The following is a 20,646-nucleotide window of genomic DNA, read 5'->3' as shown; positions in this document are numbered from 1 at the left end:
ACACACACACACACACACACACGCACACACACACACAAATGATACTGTCATCTTCTGTGAGTACAAACAATCAGAAAAAATCTGGATTTCAGAATTATTATTCCTTTCGGTTATTAATCAGCTTTTCAGGGTTTATTAACTGAAATGACACATACGGAATCTCTTGCTTTTTGTACTTCAGATGGACAGTCTATCCAGAAACACTAAGATGAGTGTATCACATGCATTCCAATACATTAGCACTATTATATAAAAAAGGATAGGGTGCAGGATATCCTCTGAAGACTAGTTTTTAAAGGTCTAAATGCAAAACTGTATGGAACTATTGATTACCTGTATGTAAAAGCTAATGTATTCTTTAATACCTAATTTCTCTAATAAATATTCCTGTCAGTTTTTAATAATTCTTTCTGCCCTATTGGAATTTAGGTTTTAAAGAAATGTGTTCTCTGTGATTATATGTATAGCAGCCTTCATACATTGAGAGCTTTAGCAGTTATGTAATCATAATAATGAATGAGTTGAACTATGAAGTATCTATTTTTAAACTAAACAAATAATGCAAACATAACTATAAAATTTCTCTTTTGTCTTACCTAAAGCGAACATAGAAGATGAAAGAAAAGAAGCATTCTTTTGCAAACTACCTGACATTCACTGCAAAAAGCAAACTTAGGTATTCATAAATGATGGTCACCTAAGGGCCTAAATAAAAACACATCAACTTCATTTTCCCTTAAATATGTATGCCAAGTAATACAACTATAATTCATAAGAATATACAATTGAACATATTAATTTGAAGAACTAATGATTTCCTTAAACTTCAAAGCAATAGAGAAAAATGTATCAATTTTTCCTAAGCATTGTGTAATTTGTAACCACCCTCTTCAGCCACCAGATGGGATTCATTTGTTAAGATAAACAAATAAAAATACTTAAATACTTACCCAATAAACACTAAAATTTGCTGACATTCTCTTATTCTTTTACTTTCTTAATGAACTTGCTTTCACTTTACTCTAAGGACTCACCCTGAATTCTTTCTTGTGAGAGATCCAAGAACTCTTTTTTGGGGTCTGAATGAGGACCCCTTTCCAGTAACACCTTCCTGGGAAACCATGAAATGAGATAGTGGAGAGATCTCTGACCCAAAGGAAATAGACTGCAGCACCAATTAGCTGACTTTGAGGTCAAGAACACTTTTCTTTTGAGATTTTGCAGCTTTTAACAATTGAGTAAAGTATACTCTTATAAACAAAATTTTGAGCATATTTCTTTCTCTCTACCCGATTTCTCCAGAATTTGGAAACTATTTGTGAGTATTCTTAACTTACGGTGATATGTAACTACAAAAAGAATCTGTTTTCTTTTGTAACAGGACACAATTGGAGAAACTGGTTATTTCACCAAGACTTTGACTAGAATAGCATGCTTTCAGATATGGACTTGTTTAAGGAATCAAATTTGACTCATAGAGCTGATAAAAGCCTCTTGGGAAAACTGGCCACATATCTTGTCTACACGGTCCCTGTACAAGGTTCCTGACCTGTCTGGGGTAAGTAAAGAAAGTCACTTTCTGACAGGCCCAGAAGCCCCAAGTTATCATGAAACCTCAAGAGGAAAGAAACTTACCCAACTCATACAGGTATTTGCAGGCAATGATAAACCCATGGCAAGGCTCAAGGCTTTAAGAAGTCTAATTTGAGATTCTTTATGGATCAAAGTTCCATCAAAGTCAATTTAAAAAGAGCCTATATAGGAACTAATTATTCTTGCTGCACTTTATACAAATAATCAGGCCAAGTATAATAAGACTAAAGTTTATTTTGTAAACAAATCGGTCCTACCATGATTTGTCTTTAGTAAAAATGAAAGACTGAAAAGAGGAAAAGTGTTTCAAAAACTATGGTATACTTTTTATTAGATTTGTCTCACCAGTAGTTTTTGAGTTTTTTTCTGCAATTTGGACTCACCCTGCTTATCCTTGTGGACCAAGCAGTGATCTGTGGCTGCTGTTCAGAAGAAACAAGAGGCATGGGTAACACAGAAATCTGGATCAGTATTCTAATTGTGGGCATGTATTGGAATTGGCTAGCATATCAGCTTGGTTCCAACTCCATATCAGCTTGGTTACAACTTCCCAGTTCATGAAAAGCCCTTCTTATTTAGTTTACTTGGGATAATTTTACTTATTTTGCCTTGTTATTGTAGAATATACTGCTGTTGTTCTCTTTGTGTAGGAATGCAAGATAAGCTTACTCAGTGCTTTCTTAAATTGAACACTTATTAATTTTTCAGTCATCACATTGTCAGAAGAGTTCTCACCATACTGACAATTTCTAACTTAGCTCTCCTCTACTCTGAATACAGAAGACCCTAATAGGCAGAAATATCATCATCCCTATTCAGACTGCAGAAGTTACAGAAGATGAATCTTCCTCCCTCTGAAACCCTTAGGATTAAGAGTACCCTTGTAAAGGGGAAGGGGAAAATATGTCAGAGACGTTCAAACCAGAGTTGAATGGGGACTGAGTAAAATAAGGCTGAGACCTGCTGGGCTGCATTCCCAGGAGGTTAGGCATTCTTAGTCACAGCATAACAAGGGAGGTCAGCACAAGGTAAAGGTCACAAAGATCCCGCTGACAAAACAGGACGGAGTAAAGAAGCCAGCCAAAACTGAAACCAAGATGGCAACAAAAGTGACCTCTGGTCGTCCTCACTGCTCATTATACGCTAATTATAATGCATTATCATGCTAAAAGACACTCCCACCAGCCCCATGATAGTTTACAAATGACATCTAATGTCTGGAAGTTACCCTATATGGTCTAAGAAGGGGAGGAACATTCAGTTCTGGGAATTGCCTGCTCCTTTCTGAAACACTCATGAATAATCCACCCCTTATTTAGTATATAATCAAGAAATAACTGTAAGTATACTCAGTCAAGCAGCCCTCAGGGCTGCTCTGGCTATGGAGTAGCCATTCTTTTATTCCTTTACTTTCTTAATAAACTTGGATTCACTTAAAAAAAAAAAAAAACTATATAATCTCATCTTTTACAGAGATGTTAATTCTAAGTTGTTTTTCTCTATAGTAATTAGGGTATTACACAATAAAGAGATGTCAAAAAAGGGTAAAAGAATCAGGACAGCATATTTAAAAATGACTATAACAACTACAGAACTTAACTCTTAATAAGATATGTGAATTTACCTGTTTTTTAAAAAATTACAAAGAAGGTACATATTTGCTCTATAACTTTCCATACAAGTAATACATTTAAAATATGTAGAACAAGGCCAGGCACAGTGGCTCATGCCTGGAATCCCAGCACTTTGGAAGGCCGAGGCAGGTGAATCACCTGAGATCAGGAGTTTGAAAACAGTCTGGTCAACATGGTGAAACCCCGTCTCTACTAAAAATACAAAAATTGGCCAGATGTGGTGGTGCACACCTATAGTCCCAGCTACTCAGGAGGCTGAGGTGGGAGAATTGCTTGAATCCAGGAGGCAGGTGTTGCAGTGACCCGAGATCATGCCATTGCACTCTAGCCTGGGTGATAGGGCGAGACTCTGTCTCAAAATCTCAAAAACAAAACAAAACAAAAACTATATAATAATAAATAAAATAAATAAAATATAAAACAAGAATATGCTCTGTTATTTCACCTCTCCATCATCTTACTGCTGCCTAGTGAACCAACCCTCTGGTTAAGACAGCTACGTGAAGAATATAGTTATGTCTAGTTATTTCCTACGTGAAGACCTCAATAAAATACAGTAGAGAGGACATGCCCTGTGAGATTTTGAAACTTAATATGAACATACTTCACCTCAAATTGTATGAGAACAGACGTATGTCTTAAGGACATGAGAGAACTGAAAAACAGATCCAAGTGCATACACACATATAAAGCAAGATAAAATGGGCTATCAGATTCACTGACAAAGAATGATTTACATAATAAATTGTCAGAACATAATTACCTACCCACTGAGAAGAAAATAAATCCTTAAATCTCATACCACATACAAAAAAGTAAACTCCACAAGGATTAAAGATCTAAAGTGGAATATAAGCCCCAAGGGCGCAGCAATTCACACAACTACTCTTCGTTAATAGAAGTAACACTATCATAAACTCAGCAAGAAAAAGGGACATAAACATAAAACCTAACCATGTAGAAAATTAGTGAAGCTAGGAGAACATCATACAGGTCTTCACTGCACTACTCTTTTTTTTAAAGGTTTTGTAACTTACTGATACAAAAACTTGAGGAAAAACAACTTGTAGAAAAGATTACACTTTTAAACAGTTTAAATATTTTTCTTTCTTTTGAAATCTTTTTATTGCCATTGTGTTGAATGATTTAACTATATGTGAGGAAATCCAAATATGTCCTCAATTTTCTTCCTTCATCACTTTGCATGAGTATATTGCTCTGAAATATCAGACTCTTGGTGAAAGCACAGAAAGATCGTAATCAATGCAAACGCAAAAGACTGGAAAATGTAATAGCATCATCCTGCTTACAATTATTACCCAGTGAGTTAAATTTCACGTAATAATGTGGTGTTTCTGGAAAAGAGCAATCTTTAGTATTGTGTACAATAACGAAAAGAAAGTTATGCTGTTACACTTCGATCACTTATCATTTCACAATTCTTCTGGAATTCCTTATTGACAAAAATATGTACATAATATGTAAACAAAAGTCTACAAGTCATCTCAATTCAAATACATAAGATGATAAATTCAAAACAATGCTTCCTAAAAAAAAATTCCTTTACCAAATTAGTCTTGCCTCATACAAAACCATCCCCAAAGAAATTATGCAAAAAATAATTTCCATGCTATTTCATAATTAAAATTACAAATCCACAAAACACTTTTTAAAAAAATTTATTTATTGAGATGGAGTCTTGCTCTGTTGCACAGGTTGGAGTACAATGGTGAGATCTCAGCCCACTGCAACCCCCACCTCCCGGGTTCAAGTGATTCTCCTGCCTCAGCCTCCCGAGTAGCTGGGATTACAGGCATGCATCACCACACCTGGCTAATTTTTGTATTTTCAGAAGAGATGGGGTTTCACCATGTTGGTTGGGCTGATCTTGAACTCCACCCATCTCGGCCTCCGAAAGTGCTAGGATTACAGGTGTGACCCACTGCGCCCAGCCAAAACACTCTTAAAACATAAAGTCTGCACCTAATCATTACTACAAGGAAAATATAAACCTGAGATTACTGATATAAACAGCACTTACCAGACATGCTAAACCTTTCATAAATTCAGATTTTTAAAAAAAAAATACATCTGGGATTCTTTAAACTATATCTGTAAACTTTAGAAGACATTTTAGATATTTTTCAACTTACGGTGATTTTTTCTTAACCGAACTCAACAGTGATAAACAAATAGTTTATATATCTTTGATTTTTCTGCAATTAAATGAAATAATAATTTAAGCTAGTATATTCCAACCACTTTTGTGCTTCTACACCATTCTCTGTCATCAACATTTCTCAATGAGTACAGTGATTTTGAACTAAGAGTCCTATCACTTTCCCAATTAAAAAAAAAATCACCAGTCTGCACTATTCTTCATTGCTTCTCAGGCTCTGAGAATGTAAGCATTAGTAAAACCAAACTACTTCTTTGTAAGTTTCACATATTAGATATTAAACTATACCACTTGTGCAACAACTGCCCTGCTTTACTACCTCACTTCCCAAAATGTGGTATTTATGACCAATGCACTCTCCCTTGCTACAGAATACGAAACACTGAATCATTAGAGATAGATCATCAGGGAGCTCACATTAATAATCCTGTCTAACGTCATTATATACTACAGTCTCAGAAGCTAGGTATAAGCAATAAATAATACATCAAGATATCTCAGTTACATGACAGTTCACACTTGTCTGCGAAATGTTTACAACACATAAAGGCTACCAGAAATATTTACCAAATTAGCTGCAAAAATAAAAGTAAACTAAATCTTAATCAGATGATACAGACGTGGGTAAAATATGCAGGGAAAAAACTTGATGACTAAACAAAAAATAGCTTTTCAATCTAAAAATATAAAATCACAATTAATTTTAAAACTACCACCTGTAAAAGCAAAGCATTATTAATTATACACTACCTGTAACACACAGCAAAATGGGCATATGCAGCTACAATCCAGTTGTGATGGCCAGCTACTATTAGCACCTTTCGTGGATCCACAGGAAATCCTGTTGATTTTGGAAAAAGAAATATTTTACATTCTAAACCGGGGGTTGGCAAATTACAGCCCCCAGGCCAATTTCAGCCTTCTGCCTGTTTTGGTTAATAGTTTTGTTAAGGGCCGGGCACGGTGGCTCACGCCTGTAATCCCAGCACTTTGGGAGGCAGAGGTGGGCGGATCACGAGGTCAGGAGATCGAGATCATCCTGGCTAACATGGTGAAACCTCGTCTCTACTAAAAATACAAAAAAGCAGTGGGGCATGGTGGCAGCTGCCTGTAGTCCCAGCTACTCAGGAGGCTGAGGCAGGAGAATGGCGTAAACCCAGGAGGCGGAGCTTGCAGTAAGCCAAGATGGCACCACTGCACTCCAGCCTGGGCGACAGAGCGAGACTCAGTCTTAAAAAAAAAGTTTTGATGCTTACTTGTTTACATATTGTCCATTAGTGTTCACGCTACAATGGCAAAGTTGAGTAGGTCTGACAGAGAACATGTGGCCCACAAAGCCTAAAATATTTAATCTCCAGCTCTTACCAGATAAATTTTGTCAACCCTGTTCTAAAGATTCAGAGAAGACAGAAGTTTACGCAACATTTTAAATAAAAATTAAGTGTTAAATGAGACCTTTCCAAGATATAAATGATAAATCTGGATAAAAAAGATGAGGCAAAAATCTTTAAAAGTAATTACTCAGTATCACCCAGAACTAAAAACATACGTATTTTTCTTTTTCTATTTCTGTAATCTTTGCTTACCTAGCCTAACAGTTTCTTCTCCAGTTCCAGACAGAACAGGCTGCGTACCATTTCCCCGGGCTTCACCTTCTGTAGAATTTAGTCCATTTCTAGAATCAGCAGATCTGACTGTGTTGTTTATCTTACGACTAGGAATACCTATAAAGAGAAGAAGAAAACAAATACATTCCTAAGTTCACCTTTCAAAAATTAAAAATATCACATTGTAACAAACAAAAATGTGAGTTTCATTAAAGCCGAAATACATCTTCCAATGTAGCAAATTATTGCAAATAATTTAATTACAATTAAAAAATGAAATGAAAATGAAAAAAACAAAGACAAAATTCTGTCAACAGATTTCTGGTATTGTCACTTGTTTACAATAAATAAGCTTTAGGTTACTGAATTAATGGGTAATTAATTCAGTCTGTCAGCCACTCTTTACAATTCTGGTACAGGTATTATGTGTTAGGTACTATGTAATAATTTAACTGCTTTAGAACTGAATTTCCCCATACTTTCAAACATTTTTTTATTTGACAGGGGAGCATTTTTTAAAATGAAATCTTGCTCAGAAGTCCATTATAACACAGGTAAAAGCAGGCTCTTCTAACTAAAGTGGGGCTGAGGTGACACTGACTTATCTCTGCAGAATTCCTTAATTTTGCGAAAAAACAGTTTGACAACCAGTGCTCTAACATAGGGGTCAGCAAACTATGGGCCATGGAAAATCCAGCCCAATCAATGCTATTTATGTAAATAAAGTTGTAGTGGTTACAGTTAAACCTAGTCTTCATGTAGTATACACAGCAGAGTTAAGTGGCTGTCAGAGATCCTCTGGCTCACAAAATCTATCTGGCTCTTTACAGAAAAAGTTTGCCAAACCCCTGCTCCAATATATAATGTGACTTAATTTCTATAAAAATCAAAAGTTCTTAACCATTTCTAACAGATTTATAGACAAAAAACTCAATAATCAAGGAACAGTTTTTCCTATTCACATGCTTGTACTAAAGATACAAGGAATTTTTTTAAAAGATTAAATAAAGTGAAAATACCTGGTGGGGGCAAGTAACCATGAAAAAGGACACTGCCACAAGAGGAACGCTCCAATTCTTCACATAAGAGAAGCCTTCTTACTAAAAACATTTCAAAGCAAACTTGTCAAGAGTACATGCAAACAGAAAAACAGTACTCCATTTTTATTTTCTCTAGTTCAAGAGGATAAGGAAAGAAAAGGAAAATTTTAATTAAGTCAGAGTTGACAACATCTTTTTACTATGAAAATCCACAAAAACTATGCACTGAACAAGTCCATCAAAAATTAGGACCTGATATAAACACATTTCATTTAGGGCAACTTTCATATGAGTCAAATCATAAACACCAAATATTAAAAGAGCACATACCTAATGGAGTGATCCCGTAAAATTCTGCTTCATGCCTGAGAACATTAATACTCACTCCCCTACAAAGAAACAAATGATGTAAATTCTCTAACACTGGAAACCTGTATTATCATCTGAAGTGAAAGGAAAAAATTCTAGGTTCTTCATGTATATAGTCATAAGGCTTTAAAAATTATTTTCCTCCTAATATTATTTCTGCTATCCTTAATCATTAAAAAGTCTAAATAAAAACTGCATGTGAACAAAAATATTCTGTTATCTACTTAAAAACCATATATACATATGAATGGTTTTTAAGTAGATAACAGAATATATATATATGAATTGAGTCACTAAAGGAGAGATTAGGGCTCTATCAGGCTAGTACAAATAAATTGTCCAGAAGGCAAATGATAGAATGGAAACCGTTCTTTTATGGCATTGGTTGCTTTTAACTTTTTATCGTAATTATTTCTATACATATCTATCTTAATCTCCCCAATTACACTATAAATTCCCTGCGAGCATGATCTATTTCTGATCTACGTTTGTATACCTCACAGTGCCTAGCATAGTGCTTCTATAAAATAGTTATGTAATAAATATTTGTTGAACAAATAAAATAGAAAAAAAAAAAAAAGACTAGTCTTGGGAAGGGCTATGTTATCCAGATGAAATGATGCAACTTCATAGTAGTAAAGTTAACTAACATGAAACAAAATTTTTAAAAAATGGAAGATTCAGAATTTAAAATACTAATAATTCATTTTAGGTTTCAGTTGTAATTTGTCCTTATTTTAAAAATATTCCCCAGCCTTGATAAATATATACAATTACTATGTTTAATTGTTTTTATTTGTGAAACTGGTTATGACTAGTTTAACATTAAAAATGCTTAAAACTTTGTGTCTGGGGACGGTGGCTCACGCCTGTAATCTCAGCACTTTGGGAGGCCGAGGTGGGTGGATTACGAGGTGAGGAGATGGAGACCACCATGACTAAAACGGCGAAACCCCATCTCTACGAAAAATACAAAAAAATTAGCCGGGTGCGGTGGCGGGTGCCCGTAGTCCCAACTACTCGGGAGGCTGAGGCAGGAGAATGGCATGAACCCAGGAGGTAGAGATTGCACTGAGTCTGGGCGACAGAGTGAGACTCAGTCTCAAAAAAAAAAAAAAAAAAAAAGCTTAAAACTTTCTTATTCTATTTTGAAACTATTTGTGTTAACAGTACAGCAGTACTGGCCAGAGGTATGATGATAACTCACTGTAGCCTCAAATTCCTGGCCTCAAGGAATCCTCCTGCCTCGGCCTCTTCTCTAGAGTAGCTGGGATTATAGGTGTGTGCCACCACATGCAGTTTCAGTGTGAGGAAACTTTTAATCAAAGTCTTAGTAAACAAACAAACAAACAAAAAACCTTTTCCAACTGGGCGTAGTAGCTCATTCCTGTAATCCCTGCACTTTGGGAGGCTCAGGCAGGGAGATTGCCTAAGCTCAGGCGTTTAGGACCAGCCTGGGGAACACAGTGAAACCCCTTCTCTACTAAAATACAAAAAATCAGCCGGGCATGGTGGCATGTGCCTACAGTCCCAGCTACTCGGGAGGCTAAGGCAGGAGAATTGTTTGAACCTGAGAGGCGGAGGTTGCAGTGAGCAGAGACCACGCCACTGCACTCCTGCACTCCAGCCTGGGTGACAGAGTAAGACTCCAACTCAAGGAAAAAAAAAAAAAAACAAAAAACCCTTTCTTTCATAAAGTATACTAAAAACACATATTTATCAGTAAGAATTTGCTTTAAAGAGTGCATTTCTTACCTTAAGTCTAGCTCTTTTGTCCGAAGAAAATTTAAAATGGGTGCAAATGCTGCTGGATCTCTATCAATAAATATCTGTAAAGAAGAGAACAGTTTTATTTTCAAATTACAAATTAATCTTTTAACTTTAATATCTGTAACACTAATAGGGAACGAAGTCTGAATTATTTAAATACTATATTTCCTTGTTTCCACTCTTAAACTTTAATGTTTCTAAAATTGGAATGTAATCTGTGTGCATTTCATGAGATGGTGTCTTTTTCTTCCTCTGAATAGTTATTATTAAACTAATATTTTAATACATAGAAAAAATCTTGTCTAATAAAATCACTTGTACCGATACCTTTGGTAAAAGTGACACCTGAGGAAACGCTTTTATCTGAAACAGTCTAGAATTCAATTAATACTTTGAAAACATGAATAAATAATACTTTCTTATACTGTTCAATCATTAAAACTACAATGTACTTTAATAATGCACATGGGGTAATTGAGAAAAGTAAATACTGCACACTGCTGCCAAAAGTGGAAAAGAATACTATTCTCATAACACTTTTACTAATCTCAATTTCCTTCAGAGCTGGGGAGAGGTAATGACAATTTTCTTTTTTTAAATAAAGCACCACAGAATACATAAGAGGAAAACAAATTGCTTAAAAATGTAAAATACTTAACTGGTAACTTTCGTTTGTTTGTTTTGAGACAGTGTCCTGCTCTGTCATCTAGGCTGGAGTGCAGTGGCAGGATCTGGGCTCACTGCAACCTCCACCTCCTAAGTTCAAGCAATTCTCCCACCTCAGCCTCCTGAGTAGCTGGGATTAGAGGCACCTGCCACTATGCCTGGCTAATTTTTCTATTTTTAGTAGAGAGGGGGTTTCACCATGTTGGCCATGCTGGTCTTGAACTTCTGACCTCAGGTAATCCACTTGCCTCGACCTCCTAAAGTGCTGGGATTACAGGCATAAGCCACCACACCCAGCCCATAGTTGATAACTTTTTATGGAAATTTATACTAACACCTATTTTGAATCATTTACAAAAGATCTGGCCATAAAACCTGAGCAACTTTTAAAGCTTATGTAAATCAATTACAAAGGGAAATGATAGCCAGTAATAAAACAATTCCTACTATGATCAACTATGTATATACAATCAATGAGATTCTTCTAAGCTTTATACATTTTCTTTTGTTTTCATTAGAGCAGATCAAAAATTGAAGAAACATCACAGATTTGTGGAGATCTTATTACTGATAACTTTTTATAATTTCACATGGACATATCTGCCTTTGTTGCCTTATTTCATCTGCAAATCTCACCACAGCAAATAAATACCATTGGTCACTTTGTTGCCTTCAAATGGATAAACCAATTTTTTTGCACTGAAACTTTACAATTCTTTCCTTCCCTCACTGTACCAATGCTGTACAAACAAATTTGCAAGGTTATTCTCCAAAATAAAATAAAAAACTGTAGGACTTTACTAATTTAACCTCTTATATTCTAATATAAAAATATCATAATATTTACATTTATCCACTTACTGTTAAAGTTTCAATTATTGATCTAAAAAATATTTCTTCTAATGCCAATGTAAGCTCATATCCTACAATCTCTCTAATCATGAATACTTAAATTGCTATATATAGTATTCCCTACTTAGGGATCTTCTCTGATTATAAAAAACTACATATGACAAGAAATAAAATTATGCCACTTTCAGTCAGTGATTATTAAAATATTAGTTTTCCTACATTCTTAGAGTAACTATATGTTAGGACCAAGCACTATAAGCATTAATTTAGGAATATGTATCAATTATTATTATACTCACAGCACCAGTTTCATCTCGAAGTGTTGAAATTCTCCCACTCAGCAAACTGGAAGTCATTAATAATTTAAAGTTAGTTTTTAAAATCTGAGTATAAACGAATGTGCTAATTCTTTACCAAATGTTAAAGACCACTAAAAGTGAGTTATCTATCTTCCAAGTTAAAAAATATATATTTTTTAAGAGTTAACCTTTTTATTAAAAAAAATTTAACTGATAAACATTATTATGTTTTGGTAAATAAATGTATTAAAATATATACTAAAGAATTATAAGACATACCTGGAAAAAAAAGAATCTGGAATCCACATAAGAGTTTGTCTTGAGGTACTAAATCTGCAATTAAAAATCATCTGGTATTATAAGTGAGAACATGATTTGAAATTTCAGTATTAGTTAACTTGTTTTAATATGCTGGCTAATGATTTACAAGATGTTTTATGGTTATAGCTGTACCAATATATTTATTACAGTTAATATTTTTAAATGTTGCTACTTTCAATTCGGAGTTAAGATTATACAAGCAGCTCTCAATAACAATAAACAACTAGTTACCTGCCATATAATGCATCTTAAAACACTACTTTCCAATAAGCTAATCTCTGCTGAAGAATCAACAATTAGCCCATCACACCAAGTCTCAACTTCTCAGTATAACATTCAAAATTACCTTCAGGTTCCATCTCATCTCTCCAGTACAAATGCTGGTTTTCCCCTCTAATAGGACAAAACTTCTTCATATCCCCCCAAAATTCATGCTTACTACCATTTTGGTATCTTTATTCAGCTAGATCACCCTCTTCATGTCCAATAATTCAAGATCCATCCATCTTTCTTGATACCACTCAGGTTTTACCTTCCCCGTAATAGCTTTTCTAAATATCCTATCCTGTATTATCTCTTTTTAAGCTCATAGTAATTTCACTGTAAATTACTCATTTAACACCTTCTTCATATGCAATCTGGGGCTATTTGCAACTTCTGACTTCATTCATTCAAAAATCATTCAGCCAAATACATCACTGTTCTGAGGTTGTCATTTGATTAAGCTTGTATATTAACCACCAATTCTGGGAGGATCTTTACCAAAGTACAGTATAATAGACTCGGACAAACCAATAATTTATGTAAACTGATATGGCAAACAAAGCAATATAGTACTTGTTCAGTCCAGCCCTTCTCTGAGTATTTTCATTTTAAGATATCACCTTGAACTACAATGTTACCTCACCCAGCCTAGCAAACCTCTACTTTCACTCCACATTTATTTTCTGGCATTATATGAAATCCCTAAATTTATTTTTACCTTTCATACTTAAACTAAACAAGGTGACTGAATAGTGGCACTAGTTACCATGCACTATCACCAGGAAACACAGGCCAAACCCCAGCTAAAATGGCTAAGGGATGTTTCCCAGACTGCGCAAGTATATACTGTATCACCCGCCTATTGTCTGCCATTACCTAAATTGGCAGCCTGGAACTATCAAAAACGTGGAAGTTGCTTACTTTTTTTTGTCATGCTCACTACAGCATAACAAACCTCAAAATGCATCCTACTTCCCATTCCCATCTTCTAAGTGGGATATTAAATAGCACTGGATTGCAGGCCAGGGTGACTGTGACTACCAAGGCTTATACAGAGTAGTGTCAGAAGTCTGACAGATCTCTCAACTTTCCAAGTCCATCCAGGCACCTGAGGCAACAATGGCTCATAATATTTTACATATCTTGATAAATGGATTATCTGTACATTCACCTTTTAAACTCAGTTTCAGAAATGGATTTTGTATTAAAAAATTAGATGTTGTTTTTTCTTAAAGCCAGAGAGGACGACCTAAAAGCATTGTTCTTAGCACCTAGCACACACTCAGTAAATGTTTACTGAAACTTATGTGTGATAAACAGAATCACACTCTAAAACTCAGGTAAATGTTCTGTACAAAACAGAGACTTGATTCTTCTGTACGATCTGCAGGCATTTTATGGTTACAACAGAGCATTTTCAGAGTACACTGGTGTTGACACATAGATGTCACTAAACTGCCCACTTAAACCATTTAGCAGTATCAGTCTCAGTGTCAGTAACAGCAGAAGCCGTGTATGCACTGTTTCATAAAAACTGCCTTAGTCTCCGAAAGAAATTTTCTATCATTATTAAAACATGCTTTCCAATCACAATTAAAAGTTTATCTCGGCTGGGTGTGGTGGCTCACGCCTGTAATCCCAGCACTTTGGGAGGCCGAGCGGGGGCAGATCACGAGGTCAGGAGATTGAGACCATCCTGGCTAACACGGTGAAACCCCGTCCCTACTAAAAATACGAAAAATTAGCCAGGCGTGGTGGCGGGCGCCTGTAGTCCCAGCTTACTCAGGAGTCTGAGGCAGGACAATGGCATGAACTCAGGAGGTGGAGCTGGCAATGAGCTGAGATCGCGCCACTGCACTCCAGCATGGGCAACAAAGCGAGACTCCGTCTCAAAGAAAAAAAAAAGGTTTATCTCCACTTCTTCCCACTTACAACTTTACAATTTGTAAGGAAAAGTATTCTTTCATTGGCTAACTGAAGGAAAGACAGTAAAACAATTCATTTATTAAAGACATTTAAATGTAAACTACAGTAAGGGGTACTTTGGGGAACACATAGAAGTTGACTACTAACTAATTTCATAGGTTATGGACAGTCTAGGTGTTTATAAGCAGTTCCTATGCCCATTTATCTGATTAACAAATGAGTCACTTTATCTAAGAAAACACTGCAAGTACTCCTAAATGCATTTCTTAGTAGACTCTTAAGAAAAAATAAAAAATACACAGATTACCCCAGTCACAGAAAACTGACTTGGTCCAAAATCAAAGCAAATCCAGTCAATGGTAAATTGAAGGATCCAAGGATTCATACATTGCAGATTCACTGTTTTAGAGGCCATCAAATTCATTCCAAATGAGGACAGCTTATAACTTGCAATCTTTTATATTCACCACTTATTCAGCAATTGTATTCCAAATAATTAAAATTATGTGCTACTTAGAAAATCACACCGGTCTGCTTAAAATCATATTATCAGTTTCAATTTTAATCAGCATTTTGGGGAAAGGTTAGTAACCTGGAATTCCCGGGCAAAGGAATTAGACCCTCATCCCCACCAATTTTTTTTTTAAACTTCTGGCCCCAAAACTAGTCTCAAATATAACTTCATGAAAACTAACACACTTAAAATTACACATGATGAGCATAATCATTTGAAAGCCTTTTCTGTTTTGATTTGTTTTTTATCCTATACCCATAGTGTCCCAAGAATAGAGTCATGTACAATCTGGTCTCAGCAAAATAATTACTAAAGAAATTTGCATATCCACAGTTATACTTTATGCAACTTGCCTCCTACTAAATTAACTTGGAAGCAATCTAATTAGTTATTTATTCTGCACTGTAAGTACTGATAATGCCGCTAACCCTTGCATTTCACATTTATTACTTCAAATTCCTATAACAATCTGATAAGGTTGGTACTATTGTCTGTCACTTTACATTTTAATAGACTAAGCATCAAAATATTTGTCCAAGGTTGCTAGGCTAGTTAGAGATAAAGCCTGGGAACTGAAAACATACACCTGACTCAAAAGCTCTTTGTCCGGGAGTCCTCAATGGCTAGTCCCAGCCCTCTTGCATAAGGCCCAAAATCACACTTACCAATAACAGAATTAATCATAAATTCAGTCGTAGTGAATTCACTTCATTACTTTTTGTAAATAACGAATACTAACAATTCTAAATGAAACTTCATCTTCTCTACTTTCTGAATCACCCACAAAGTATTAAACCATAAAAATTAGTCATTTCTATAATTCCTTTGAGTATATCCATTTTCATATCTATTCTCTTGAGAAAAAAAAAAAGACGTTACCGATAGCATATGCTTCTCTGCTCCCAACAAACTCTCCTTTTGAGTTTGACTCTATCACTTCAGAACATCAATTCTATGCCACAGCAGTTCCTGAACTTCAATGGCAATCATATCAGGATTTTTCTCTTACAGTGGCTTAAGTGACTGTTACACTGTGTTTTGTACAAGATACAGGTGACTTCTAGATCTCATCTAGCTCTAAAATGCTGCACGAATGTATGATTCAAAGAAAATCTAGTAAATATTCTTAGAATATGGAGTCGGATGTTGTTTTCTACGGGCCATACCATTACTACTTATTTTATGAGCCATTTTATCTTAACAATTTTCTAGTTTTTTTTTTAATGTTTCCATTCCCACTAACAATTTCATGTCTTCTAAACTGTTCAAACCAGTAATATATGTATTATTTTGTATCTTTGCTAATATCATTTAGAAAAAATTAGAACCTGATAAGCTCAAGTTCCATAATTAATGTAAACACAAGATAAAATGTTACAGTGCCAGGCTGAGACAGGAGAATGGCGCGAACCCAGGAGGCGGAGCTTGCAGTGAGCCGAGATCGCGCCACTGCACTCCAGCCTGGATGACAGAGCGAGACTGTCTCAAAAAAAAAAGAAAAAAGAAAAAGTTACAGTGCCAAGATAACCGCCTTATGAGTTAAAACTTTTAAATGAATTCTGCAGTCTCTAATAAGAGTTCACTCAGTATTAAGCCATCCATACAGTAAATAACAATACTGCTTAATTTTTACGATAATATCGTATGTCCTTGTGAATGTTTGAAAAGAAATATTATATATATATATATATATATATATACACATATATATATACATACAGGCACGGTGGCTCACGCCTGTAATTCCAGCACTTTGGGAGGCCGAGGCGGGAGCATTACGAGGTCAGGAGATCGAGACCATCCTGGCCAACGTAGTTAAACCTCGTCTCTACTAAAAATGCAAAAATTACCCGGGCGTGGTGGTGCGTGCCTGTAACCCAGCTACTCGGGATGCTGAGGCAGGAGAATCGCTTGAAACCAGGAGGCAGAGGCTGCAGTGAGCCGAGATCGCGCCACTGCACTCCAGCCAGGCGACAGAGCAAGACTCCGTCTCAAAAAAAAAAAATTAAAGAAAAGAAATACATTAACTATCAATAGCAAGCAGAAACCAGCGTAGGGATTGTAAATGATTATACTGCCACTCTTCAGTATAATCAACACACACTGCAGGCCTCCTCTTTTGGGGTATTCCACAAGTTACCAAACTTCCAATATTTTAACGTGATTTCAGGAAAAACTCCATTTCTTACATTAGGAGACATAAATCTCCATAAGACTGGTTTCTATACAACTGCAATAACGTTGTAAATTACCTAAGTTTTGATTTGGGGGAAGAGGAAAAACCCTAAGAACGAAGTACCACGGTTTTCTGTGTTAAATTCTAGAAAGCTATCAAATGTTTAGGATTAAAGCACTACAGTAGACATTTTTTATCACTACGGTTCTAAGACATTAAAATACTTTTAAAATGCTGGTTGAAAATCATATGCTCAAGCACAGAAAAATACACTGTATTCCAGAGCATTTCCTTGTTTATCTCCTACCAAGCCTAAAACTCATCTTTCTTTCAAACAGCTGGCAAACTCCCTTTTCTGAGAGGAGTGACTCATAAGTTATAGGAAATCCACAAAAACTATGATTTTTTTTCCCCCAACAAACTTAATAACAGGCACAGAAGCGGGTGGGGGGGCGGGGGGGCGGAAGGCCAGAAAGAGAACAGACAGAGAAGAGCATTCAGTCTGTTTACTCCAGGGGCGCACCGTGCCAATATCCAGAGCTTCCTAAAAGCAAATGTTCAAACTGCAGTTTCTGGACACACTGTCCTAAAAGTTGAACAGATCCTTCAAGCCCATGCACCAAGAAATTCTGAAAATAAATAACTAGGTACTGCAAACCTACTGTACTCCCATCACAGAAATCTTTCAAATTACAAATCCCCTAATTAGGCGCGGAAAGGAACACCGCACTTTTCCCTAAGAAAACCGACACCTCGTTGACCAAAGAGAAAGGAAGGCAGGCTCATCTCCAACATCCAAACCACAAAGCCAGGCTTCTACTAAATAGAGTCCTCAAATACACTCTAATCTGAGATGAGGTAAGGAAGGCTGTGTAATGGTTCTCCTTGCCTGATGGGAGGGGCAAAGGTTGGCATTCTAGGACAGCAGCTACTCTGCCACATGGGCCTGGTCCTCGGTAATTCCAAGCGGCCCTTCTGCCTCTCCCTTCCCAGAGCAGATGCTGCACCAGCTCCAAAATCCGCCCGACGTTCTTCCCGCCTGGAGGCCTCCACGTTCCCCTCCAGGCTTGGCTCCCACACTCGCCCTCGTTCCTGCGACTCTCGGTCCCCCGTCGACACCAGAAGGAGGAGGAAGCCGCCACGGCATCCCCGCTGCAAGCCCCCTACCCGCCGACTCACCTGGTCCCCCCCACGTTCAGTTGGACGATCTCGCCGCTGCCAGCCGCTGCTGCGGGGAAGCTGCCGCAGTGCCCTCCCGCCATCTCCGGCGGCTCCGGACGCGCTCGCCGCCCTCCTTCCCCAGCCGGGACCGCCGAGCCCGGGGCTGTAGCCCGAGGCAGCGGCGACGGCTGCAGGGCCAGCGGGGCGGCGGCGGCCGGAGGGCGGGGGGTGCACGGGGCTTCCCCCACCTTCCCGGCTGCCGAGCGGGGCTCACTAGCTTCTGCCCCTTCCCGGGTCAATCCTGCTGTGCACAAGGGCGGCCCGGCCTCCACCTTTCGCGGCCTCCAGGCCGCCGGGCCGCCCGGGCCTCTCCTCCGTGCTCTGCTGCCACCGACGCCGCCACAGCCTGCCTGGGAGGAGGGGTCACCGTTCGGGACAAAATACCGCAGCGCTCACGCTTCGCCCGCCACTGCCGCCTAGATGGAGGAGGAGGAGGAGGAGGAAGGAAAGGCCAGGGAGGAGCTTCCCAACGCCGCGGGGCTGGCGCATAAGGAGGCTAGGGGAATGTGCTCCTGGCCAGCCGCCTGCCCACGCGGGATTCCATTTCCTTCCTCCTCCCCACGAGATCCCAGCCCCTTACCCTTTTACATTTCAGATTTTCTAAAACGAGGAAGCTGATTTGCAGATTGAGGGCAGATCTGGGCAAACCATCTACGGATCTTTATGACCCACTTTGTCAACATGGATTGGGAAAGGAAAAACTAATCCTAGAGGTAGTAAAAGTTGATGCCTAAATGTAGACAGTGCAAATGCAGGGAACATTTGGAGATTTTAAAACCTTATAGCGTTTACCCCAGAAAACTGCTTACTTTACCCTCTTCAATTTAATCCCCAATATCCCAAGCAGTTTTTTTGTTTTGTTTTTTGTTTTTGTTTGTTAAGCAGAAAGGAAACCAAAGGACAAAAACCCCTAGGCTGTGTAATGTCCAGCAACCTATTTCTGGAATATAGTAAGCACTCAACTAATGTTAGCCACACGCAGAAAACACACAACTTTATGCGCTTGTTTATTTGTTTTTGCTTTAAACGGTATCTATTCAAACCCAAAACCTTAGTGGCTATTAAGATATTTTTTAAATCGGAATACTATAATACCTGATGCCCTGCTAACAAAGACTAACAACAATAGTGCGTTATGTTTCAGAGGTCATTAGTTTGTGGTACTAAATTCTTAACATCAATTGTTTTGTCATAGTTGTACCATAATAATTCAAACTGATTATGTATCTGATGTTGTTTTTATTCTCATTGTCATAATTTTTACCAAAAAATAAAAAATAGCCTCTGGCAAGCATACCAATGTTGTGATATGCTCTATCTAGATTCGACTTGAAAGATGTTAGTAGTGTGTCCGGAATTGGTGGGTTCTTGGTCTCACTGACTTCAAGAATGAAGCCGCAGACCCTCGCGGTGTTACAGCTCTTAAGGTGGTGCATCTGGAGTTGTTCGTTCCTCCCGGTGGGCTCGTGGTCTCGCTGCTTCAGGAGTGAAGCTGCAGACTTTTGCAGCGAGTGTTACAGCTCATAAAAGCAGTGTGGACCCAAAGAGTGCACAGTAGCAAGATTTATTGCAAATTGCAAAAGAACAAGGCTCCACAGCGTGGAAGGTGACCAGAACGGGTTGCCACTGCTGGCTCAGGCAGCCTGCTTTTAGTCTCTTATCTGGCTCCACCCACATCCTGCTGATTGGTAGAGCCCAGTGGTCTGTTTTGACAGGGCGCTGATTGGTGTGTTTACAATCCCTGAGCTAGACACAAAGGTTCTCCAAGTCCCCACTAGATTAACTAGTGTCAACACAAAGGTTCTCCAAGGCCCCACAAGGCCCCACCAAGCCCCACCAAGACACAGTGTCGACACAAAGGTTCTCCAAGGCCCCACCAGAGTAGCTAGATACAGAGTGTCCATTGGTGCATTCACAAACCCTGAGCTAGACACAGGGTGCTGATTGGTGTGTTTACAAACCTTGAGCTAGATACAGAGTGCCGATTGGTGTATTTACAATCCCTGAGCTAGACATAAAGGTTCTCCACGTCCCCACCAGACTCAGGAGCCCAGCTGGCTTCACCCAGTGGATCCCCCACCGGGGCTGCAGGTGGAGCTGCCTTCCAGTCCGGCGCTGTGCATTCGCACTCCTCAGCCCTTGGGTGGTCGATGGGACTGGGTGAGGTGGAGCAGGGGTGGCGCTCATAGGGGAGGCTTGGGCCGCACAGGAGCCC

General features: G+C 38.1%; 1 protein-coding gene across 2 annotated transcripts in view; it reads right to left on the bottom strand.

The window, feature by feature from the left end:
- Positions 1-18,852, bottom strand: part of KCTD3 (potassium channel tetramerization domain containing 3) — a 58,728-nt gene extending 39,876 nt beyond the window's left edge. For both annotated transcript variants that reach the window (XM_032136483.2, XM_032136484.1), the window contains exons 1-8: positions 18,390-18,852; positions 12,289-12,342; positions 12,010-12,055; positions 10,178-10,251; positions 8,384-8,442; positions 8,033-8,113; positions 6,993-7,130; positions 6,157-6,247 (exon numbers count right to left, since the gene is read on the bottom strand). In XM_032136483.2, coding sequence (XP_031992374.1) covers positions 6,157-6,247; positions 6,993-7,130; positions 8,033-8,113; positions 8,384-8,442; positions 10,178-10,251; positions 12,010-12,055; positions 12,289-12,342; positions 18,390-18,472 — 626 coding nt within the window. In that variant the 5' untranslated portion in view covers positions 18,473-18,852. The remainder of the gene's footprint in view (positions 1-6,156; positions 6,248-6,992; positions 7,131-8,032; positions 8,114-8,383; positions 8,443-10,177; positions 10,252-12,009; positions 12,056-12,288; positions 12,343-18,389) is intronic.
- Positions 18,853-20,646: the final 1,794 nt, after the last annotated feature.

This window comes from Hylobates moloch, unplaced genomic scaffold (assembly GCF_009828535.3).
Source record: "Hylobates moloch isolate HMO894 unplaced genomic scaffold, HMol_V3 SCAFFOLD_18, whole genome shotgun sequence".
In the NCBI taxonomy this organism is placed as follows: Eukaryota; Metazoa; Chordata; class Mammalia; order Primates; family Hylobatidae; genus Hylobates; species Hylobates moloch.
This window is presented reverse-complemented; position numbering and strand designations above follow the sequence as displayed.